Source organism: Abrus precatorius, unplaced genomic scaffold, assembly GCF_003935025.1.
Source record: "Abrus precatorius isolate BTA unplaced genomic scaffold, Abrus_2018 Scaffold11, whole genome shotgun sequence".
Classification (NCBI taxonomy): Eukaryota; Viridiplantae; Streptophyta; class Magnoliopsida; order Fabales; family Fabaceae; genus Abrus; species Abrus precatorius.
Window position 1 is genome coordinate 13,818,777 of NW_020874303.1, and position 9,938 is coordinate 13,828,714.

The 9,938-nt window shown below is 34.5% G+C and overlaps 1 protein-coding gene across 2 annotated transcripts; it reads right to left on the reverse strand.

The window, feature by feature from the left end:
- Positions 1-783: 783 nt before the first annotated feature.
- Positions 784-9,464, reverse strand: LOC113854526 (bifunctional purine biosynthesis protein PurH). 2 transcript variants are annotated; one of them, XM_027485547.1, is made up of 12 exons: positions 9,006-9,464; positions 8,774-8,876; positions 6,843-6,918; positions 6,569-6,665; positions 5,863-5,965; positions 5,599-5,732; positions 5,153-5,330; positions 4,653-4,807; positions 3,475-3,684; positions 2,743-3,090; positions 2,529-2,655; positions 784-1,135 (listed from the first exon to the last, which is right to left on the reverse strand). In XM_027485547.1, the coding sequence occupies exons 1-12, from the start codon at positions 9,129-9,131 to the stop codon at positions 984-986; spliced, it is 1,809 nt and encodes a 602-aa protein (XP_027341348.1). In that variant the 5' UTR covers positions 9,132-9,464; the 3' UTR covers positions 784-983. The 2 variants fall into 2 exon arrangements, with proteins under 2 accessions (XP_027341348.1, XP_027341349.1); XM_027485548.1 differs by having other exon boundaries at positions 792-1,135; positions 6,569-6,735; positions 9,006-9,227.
- Between the last annotated feature and the right edge of the window lie 474 nt (positions 9,465-9,938).

Consider the following 9,938-nt stretch of genomic DNA (forward strand, 5'->3'; position numbering starts at 1 on the left):
TGAGACTTTGATTATTGGTATTCAATGAATAGATGACTGTTAAATAAATTGCTCTCTGAATTTAGGGAAACAATTTAGTTCCCATTGTGTTTCAAACAATTTAAATTTAATTCCCAAAACAAATGGACAATTCACTTGATCTCTGAATTTCTCTCCTCTAAAGTTCATTAAAATCTGAAGAGAAGAAGTAAAATTATGGGGGGTCCGGCAGGCTAAGCTTATTGGATTGATGTGCCATAGGTGCCAAAATTCAAAATGCAAAAGGGAAATTTCGATCGTTCAAGTTCAATTTCACACGACTGAGTAAATCAATAGGTAACAACTCACTCAATAGTGCCTAATGGACATCACAAACACACCCTCCAAGGATTTGAACAATCATTTACTTTGGTGTACCCATGAAGACAGATAGGAACCGCACATTTTTCTTATGGGTTCAAAACGCCACAAATCACACCGAAATAACTGGTGGCCGATGATGATAATGTAAGGCACATTTCTTTGTTTTGTCAAGTGAACACCCAAAGGTTCAAATTGGCCAATGCATCCACAATAAAAGCAGAATTAGTCAAGTTCTCATACTCTGTCAACCCCAAAAGAAAAACTCCAGGATACAAGCTAAGTTCTCATTTCAATGATTTTAGGGACTGGGTCTCAAACTTACTGTATAAATCAATTTAATAGTTGAAGCAAAAACGTCTAATTAGATTCTGTTGTTCTGTTCATTGCTGAAGATTATCACATCACATTATTCTCTTGTACAATAAGCTAGCAAGACATTAGAAAGTAAGAAAACATTATTTTATTTTTCTATATATATATATATATATCTTGGATAGTACCCCATTACTCATACAGTCACTTGATTTCAAAAAACAGGTTTCAGTTAAAAAGTGAAGTTGCTACCTATTGGAAGCAAAAATTTTCAGCATTACGGCTTGGATAATAGAAACAGAAAGTTGCACCAAAACAAAAACTAAATATCAGTGCCTAAAGTGCCTCACATTGGTAAAGAGTAGTGAGACACCATACTTATTACAACAGTCTACGGCATCCTTGTCTCTGATACTCCCGCCTGGTTCTGCAATAATACCAATTCCACTTTCACATGCTTCTTCCACGGCATCTTTCCAAGCTGTTTATAAATTAAGATTCCTCCTTGTTAAAATAAAAAGAGAAAAAAGCAATCTATCTCTTTCTATTTCTAATTTGCTGCTTAAATTTGCCAAGATTAGAAAAAGAAAGTCCAGAGATTTAGACCAAGTTAGATAGATGTATTAAAGATAAAGGAAAAATTTTGATTACAGATAAAGACATCAAAGACAAATGAAAAAACTATTTCTATAAACTTTTTAATAATAGATAAGGAACAAATGAAAACATAAAAGGATTAGAAACTCAAGCAAATAATCTAAATTCAGCATATTATCATAGAATTCACGTTAAAAGAAACTCTCAAGGGGATGAACAATGGTAGAGTAGGTGAACCTGATAGTATCTCTATTAAAGTTTAGAAATGTACGAGAGAAGTCAGAGAACAAGAAATTGAGTGGCTTACTAAACACTTTAATGAGCTTTTAAGATCTAAAAATATGTCATATAAGTGGAGGAAAAACACTTTGATTCCTATATATAAGAACAAGTGTGTGTGAAAGGAATAAAACTACAGAAGAAAAAAACTTGAGTCACACTATGAAGTAATAAGAAAAGTTAATTGAGCATAAACTGAGAATAAATTGGGATTCCAGAGAATAAATTTGGTTTTATACCAAAAAAGTCCACAACAGAAGCTATGTACCTCTTATGAAAGTTGATGGAAAAGTACCACCACAAAAAAAAATGATTTCACCTTATTTTCATTTTGTTTCTTAATTTTTGAAATTTGTACAGGAAATAACAAAAAGTTGTTTTCATTGTTTCCTCTACAAATATTTAAAAACAAGAAAACAATATGAAAACTAGTAGCATTTTTGTAATTAAATGTTGAAAACAGAAAACATTTCTTGAAACCAAATGGCCACTTATTTTATACAACAAAAAGGGAGGTCAGCTCCTTACAACAGAGGAAAACCCTCTAGCAAACACAGATCCAGTAGCATAATGATGAAAAGAAAGACACTGAGAGACAGCAATAAGCCATCTCTGCCCATGCCAATGGTCACAGCATCCACATTTATCCTAAAATTCTCCTATCCCCCTCCCTCCAAACATCAGGCTTTCTACCTGCTAGAACTCCCTCCATTTACACACTACCAGCTGTCTGTTTAGTTATGCAATGCGTCCACTAGTCCATTTGGGTCCACTAGTGAATATTCTTCTATCACTTCCTCCTTCATGGCTGTACTTCACTCCTTATTTCTCCTAGGCTAGACTTTAGTTCCAGCGCCTTACAATGTCTCACTAATAGTCTTAAAAAGTATGCATCAAAAAGAATTATTAATTCATGCACCACTAAATGTCTTCTTTATAACACAGCAGACACAAAGAATTCCTGTATTGCAAATATTTTATATGACATTAACACTTACCAAATGGGAAGAAGGCATCACTAGCCAAGGCTGCCCCTTTAACATCATCTCCAGCTTTCCTCATTGCTATTCTTAAACTCTCGCGACGGTTTGGTTGCCCACTTCCCATTCCTAACATACACTTGTTCTGCAAAACAATTATCAACATAAGGGATCAGATTCTTGAACCTATATCATTGACACAGAAAAGTTTCATGACAGGACAGATGACAACCTTAGCTATCACAATAGCATTGCTTTTGACATGCTTAACACACAACCATGCAAACTCTGCATCACGAAGCTCATCATCCTGTGGAGCCTTCTCAGAGACTACGTTGAATGTGATGTCATGTGGGGTTAAGTCATCTGAATCTTGAGCTAACCACCCTCCACCAACTTGCCTGAGTGAAAGCTTTCCTGCTTCATTCTTTTTTGCTTCAAGAATCCTTAAAGTCTTAGACTTTCCACGAAGAATCTCTAGTCCCTTCTCTGTATAGCTGGGTGCAACCACTATTTCATAGAACATCCTTGTCTCCCCATCTGTTGGGCTTCTAAATTCTCGAATTTCTTTGGCAAGTGCCTAAAAAAAATATATAAAAACACATTAAGTATATATATCATTGCTCCTACTTTGTAGCCAAGATGGGACTTTAACGAGTAACATAGGGAAACTCCTTCTATTTTGAAAAACAATAGAATGTGAAATCACAAACTTGAAGCCTAGTCCTTGGCTTAAAATGTGAAATCACAAACTTGGTCTTCCTGCATCACTTGAACAGTACACACAGACATATTTGAATTTTGATAATAATGCAACAATAAGAATCAAGAATTATCCTGGAGTTAATTATTTTGACACTTTGGATGTCCAGATCAAATTGCTTGTCACATTGCACGTTTCCCAGACACATCCAGAAATTGATAACAGATTCCTAACAGACTACAATTTACATAGAATGTTTACCTCATCAATTTCCACATTAAAAGCCACAATTCCACCAAATGCACTCACGGGATCAGCTTTAACAGCTAGTCTATAGGCTTCAAGAATATCTTCACGTGATGCTACCCCACATGGATTAGTATGCTTCACTACTACACATGTGGGGTTCCTAAACTCACATACACAGTTCCAAGCAGCATCAGCATCCAAGTAGTTATTATATGACATCTCCTGCATGAGAATGTTAAGGATGTATCTTAGGGAATTAACTTGCACGAATATTAATAGAAAATTGTACAACTTTTCAGTTAAAAACTGTATTCCACAAACATGATATCATAGTAGTCAATAGCGGCCACTATCGCGGACGAGCGGAGCGATAGGTCACTGCTATAGGGAGCTTGTAGCGTCGCATTTCAGTGGAGCGGCCATCGCGCAGCGAATCGCAGCCAAATCATGGGAAAATCGCAGCCATGGTGGCCGCTATTTTGTCCCCAGCCAAAGCCCGACTTTGCCATCTGTTTCTAAACGGTGGACATCTTTAAATGGTGTAATCTTGGAATTTCTCCCCCCTTTACATTTATGATATCTTCTTCCTTGCTAGCCCTAAGTTTTCATTTTTATCTCTCAGTTCTATCTGATTCATTCTTCCCCATCTTCGTTCTCTGTGACATTCTCTTGCTTCCAGTGTCCTTCATCTCCAGCGAGGCTTCTGACATGACAAAGTCATTCTTGTTATTTTATTCATCTCTGGCGAAGCTTCTAACATGACTTAGTCGTTTTCAAGTCATCTTCATCTTCGGTTGTCTTCTTCAACTCTGACAAAGCTTCCGACGTGATCCAGACATTTCTGGTCATCTTTTTCATCTCTGATAAAACATCAGACAAACCTGCATATTTTCTAGTGATTGACCAATTCTCTGTTTTCCTATTTCCTTATCTGTTTTTTATTTCCTTCTCTGTTTTTTATTTCTCTCTATTTTGGATATTAATTTTATATTAGGTATAATACTTAAAACTTCAGAATACTAGTCATCCCGCTATTCGCTATGCTGCTATAGTGATTTTGAGGTCAGCCGCTCCATGCTGCTATTCGGGATTAACTACTATGCTTGATATAATATCCTTTAACATATGTGAAATACATTTACAGGTAGTTTTAGAACATTAGACAAAAGAAATTAGCAGCTGATTCCCACCTTTCCATGATGTTGGATTGCAGTAGCAATTCCACCTGTGTTAACCTCAGAAAGTCTTTTGTCAACATAGAATGCAGCTTTTTGATGAGGATTTTCACCATAACGGAGAGAACTTTTGAGTGAAAGTGGCACTGTCAAGCTAGGAGGAAATTTATCTGTCATCAAAATGAGAATAAGTCAATCCATTGAGTACACACAAATTAATCATAGCACTTGAAATATTTATATTCAATACCCAGTTATCTACACCATCCAGTACTCAGAGATTTACCGACACTTTTGTTGGTGTTAGTGTAAGTTTCCATATTAGGTCATTCATTTCTCAAACTTCAAAATTAGAAAATATATGAAAATTAGTACACCAATCAATCTGCGGGCTGTAGATTCCACTAAAGGATTATTCTTATAAAATATTTCATTTTCCTGTAACTGACATTTCCATCACACAGGTATACTTGAGTGTGAATTAATAATTCTTCACAAACTTGAAACAGAAGTACCTCCCACACACTGCTTCCACAACCACTCAGATACTGCAGAATCATAGGAAGCAACATGCTGAAAAGCTTTCCATGCAAGCTTTAGCCTGAACTTTTGATCATCCTGGTTTCCTTTAAGAAACTCCAGAAGGGCAGGGTAATCTTCTGTATCAACCACTACCAAAACATCCTTGTGGTTCTGCTCAAATAAGAATTTATCACCTTATATTTAACATATTTCAATTGAAAATTTCAGCTCAAAGACAGTATGCAATGGACAAGGGTCTCTTACTTTCCACAGCAGTAGTTTAGTGGTAAATGGCCATCATAACATTTTGTACCATTTTACAAAAATCTAAGTTTCAATGACAACACAAAGATTTATGTGGGGGAAGGAATCAAGGGGGATTTTTTGTCATTATATCAAATTTATTCAAAGTTTAGAATTTTCAGTGAAATAAACCCACCTTTGCAGCAGCTCTAATCATTGCTGGACCACCAATGTCAATATTTTCAATTCCATCCTCAAATTCAACGCCTCCAACTGATGTAACTTTATCAAAAAATGGGTACAAGTTCACCACCACAACATCAAAAGTACCTGAAAAAGGAAAATTTTTAAGCGAAAGCAATAATTATCAACATCTAACACTGAATGAACATAAAACTCCAAATTCAAATGAATTTGTAGCACCGTGTGCTTGTAGTAACAGAGCTGATAAATAACTTACCAATTCCATGCGTACTAAGTGCTTCAATATGATGTTTTTGGTCCCTTCGAGCAAGGATACCCCCATGTATGCTAGGGTGCAGAGTTTTGACACGACCATCAAGCTGTGGAAGAAAGCCAAAACATTTTAGTTTCTAAGTCTATAAGCTCATACGAAGAAAAGCAAACTTCAATAAAATTGGTGGACATTCTGCCAGAAAATCTACAAGTATGGATTTGCACTCAAAATGCACAGCTTACTGTCTATAAATTTATAATATATTCATACTGTTCTAAGGTGTGAAAATTTATAAGATTATCAAAAAAAGTATAATACCCATCTAAAGTTCACAATGATACCCCAATATTGCAATTGTTTCCTTACGGCTAGATATAAAAGCAACCAGAGCCTGAGAAGCCATGATCCTAATAGTGACTAAAACATTGAACATAAAATAACTACAAATATGGCAATCAACATTCAAGTAAAATTTATTAACATTATGACATACGATACACAATAAAACCTTAGTTTGGTAGGCAAATATCAATGAAAAACCAAAGTCTTCTTAGAATCCAAGAGAAGACAGTACAAGCACAATTTGAATCAGTAATTAAAAAACATGATTAAACCCATAAGAATTCATAAACATAAAGTCAGAAGTTCCCACACACGAATTGGTCATAAGACTTTGAAAAGGAGAACTCAAGCCATGAATCACACCCACCATTTCAGGGAACTGAGTAAGCTGTTCAACTTTAGTAACAGCCACTCCAGCACTCTCCAATGCAGTAGCTGTTCCTCCAGTTGAAACAATAGTATATCTACCATTTAATAGAGGGACTATCATTAATTCTTCATTACACCTGAAGCTGCTTGAAATGCTATAAACTGCTACTTAACAACAATTACAAATAATTGGTAGCAAAAAGTAAAGCATGAATACCATAAACAATAATATTCTAATCTGTAAAAGGCACTAATTAACTATAATAACATACCCTAATTCCTGGAGTCCATTACCAACAAATGCAAGATCCTTCTTGTCGGATAATGATATCAAGGCTTGCTTGCTGCCTGTTTCATGGCAAAAGAACACATGCCAAAAATACTTATTCATCTATTTTAAAGAAAAAATAGAGAAATCATTAAAGGGTAAAGTATGGCCATATTTAAGGTATAAGAATTATCAAAAACACAGGATTGTCTAAAACTACAGAGAAAAAATTCAAACAAAACTAACCAGTTTGTGCATGCAACAGAGAAAAAGCAAATTATTCAAAGCATTTTCATGGTAGAAACTATCAAACCCCATGAAAATCAAGAGTGATTTTCTGAATGTTAGCATACAATATACAATGGATGGAGATTTTGGCAATGGTATTGGCCTCCTAAATCATGCTGCATGGCACTGGCAGTTCTGACAGTCAAAGTACTATAATAGGTGTCAATAATAATATGCTAGCAGCTAGCTGGTAACTTAGGTTGTTCTACAAAACATAAACAATGATGCCCTGCATTGGAACTTAAAAAGTGACCCTTTACAGTTGAAAGGAGTAGAAATTCACTTACACAGTTGATGAGTGCTCAATCTCTAATTCTCTACTCATTTATGTGATGCAAATAACAAAATCAGGAATGTAAGTATATTAAAGTATTAAACAGGTAAAAGAGAGGAGGTGAATTCATTTGGGCATTAATTAATAGAAGAATCAAGAAATTCCCTTATACAGTTGATGTGTTTTCAGTCTCGGCTACTACCCACTTATGTGATGCAAATAACAGGAGCGGAAAAGTAAGTATACTTAACAGGTAAAAGAGCAGAGGAAATGATTCAAATGTGTGCTGAATACAGATTTGTTATTAAAGAGGTGGAAGAAAAAGCAACTTAATTTAAAATTCATATTGATAATTGATAATACAAATTAAACTTTCATTTTAGCATTTGATAGTGTCACAATCTGGCTGTAAGAAACTAATGTATGTTGTAAATGACTTTCTTGCTGACATAATTTTATAGGATAGAAATTCACATCAAATTTAAAGTAAGTCTCAGATATGTACAATTCTCTATATTATTAATCATATCTCAAATAGTCACTAGATCAACAACTGTGATGTTAATTCCTTACTAAGCATCTCTTAACACTAAATGTGAACGCAGCAATGGTATATTAGATAAAGTACAAATTTTATATGCAAATCAATCATAAATAAAAGGTGTCAGACACCAATAGAAGTAGAACAATGGAATTAACATCCTTCTATCTCATCACCCAGTGCAAAACAATGACAAGAGAGTAAAAACTAAAAGATAAATAGTTGAATCACTTCTCTCTGCTGGTCTATAGAGAAATGACAGCACTAAGTACAATTAAGCACTCTGGCTTTAAAATTTAATACGTTGAATAAGGCAAGGGAAAACTTAGAAATTAATCATCAGCAAAACATCCACAAAGAAACAATTATTCTATATACTACTCATCAAGAGAATAATGAATAACTTATACATGAAGTAAAAAAGATAGCAGTGGTAAACCTAAAAGCTCTGCAGAAATCAGAGAGGATTAATCTCTAGTCAACAATTACAAAACCTTATCCCACTAGATGAGGTTGGCTACATGGATCATACAACACCGCAAAACTTGGTCAAAAACTAAATTTTGAGAGATATTCTAATCTTTGAAGGTCAAGCCACAAAAAATCAAAGCAACATTAATAAAGAAATATAAGTACCCTTTGAGATTAAGAGTAACAAATTCATTAATAAGGATAGTTCTGCTATCATAAATTTCCTTCAAGACTGAACCGCATTTGATATTTTGAAAAATGATTTTTTAATTTTTTTTTGGCTTTTGGTGGTAAAATGCCAATCAAACAAAACCCCTACTTAAAATAATAAAAAAAAAGGGATGATAAGAGTGGAAAGTACCAGGAGAAGGGAAAGCAAAGGCAGTTTTTGACACTGATACTGTGTCAGTCTCAGCCATGGCTCTGATGGGAACGCACCTAAAGTGAAGTGAAGATGAACGAACCTGATCACACCCATTTAAAAACCAAAACCATTGATCAACAACAAAGTCTGATATAAGCAAAAAAAGAAAAGAAAAGTAATAGCAGTAGTAACAGTAAACATGAGAGTAAAAGAAGAAGAAGAAGAATACCAAAGTTGTGGGAACGAGATGGGAAGAGAAGTGATGGATAGTTGAGACAGAAGGAGTGTAAAGGGTCCCACAGGGAACGCGAGAGGGGGCGGTGGCAGCGGCGGAAGAAGCACTAAACACAAACATGCTCAGCGAGTTGAGTGTGTTAGTGCGACACAACCAACGAGTTACCTTACAGCACTAAACACTTACGTTTGATTCTTTTTCTTTTAAGAGTTTCGTGCGGTTCAATGGGCACTCCCCTTTATTTTATTATTTGGGTCAACGTTGTAATTGGGCCCAAAGACAAACACAGAGTACAAGGACGTTAGAACAAGCCCACAACGCCATTAAAACGACAGCGAAAGATGAAACGACGATCGAAAAGACAAGGACCATGGAAGATGCCCTACCTAAGCGGCTAAGCCAAACGCAGAGCTTCGCTGATATTTGGCTAGTTCAGGACTCTTGATTATGAATAAGGTCTTCTAAGGTGAATAAAGGGCTATTAATCGATTATTTAACTTAAAATATATGAGGATGATTTTAATTCGTGAATTTTAAAAATATATTTTTTTTATTTTATTATTTTTATAAATCATTTACAATTTTTTTATACTGATGCTTTAATTAATAAGAGTCTAAAATAATTGAAAAAAAAAATTGTTTTATGAGTTACTATGTTTGTTCACCTGTTTGTTAGTTATGAAATTAGGCTATTTGCGCTAGATAGGATTATTACCGAGATTTATCTAAGTTATTTCACTAATAATTCCATTCTAAATAAATTAATGAGTTTTTATGTATTAAAAATTAATAAAAAGCTAATACAAATTTCAATATAATGGCATAATTTTATTAGTTTATCTAAGATATAATTATTTATTTAATGGCATAACTTTGACAAACTTTTTTATGGATGATAAGATAATTTTTTGGAGTATTTAACATAAT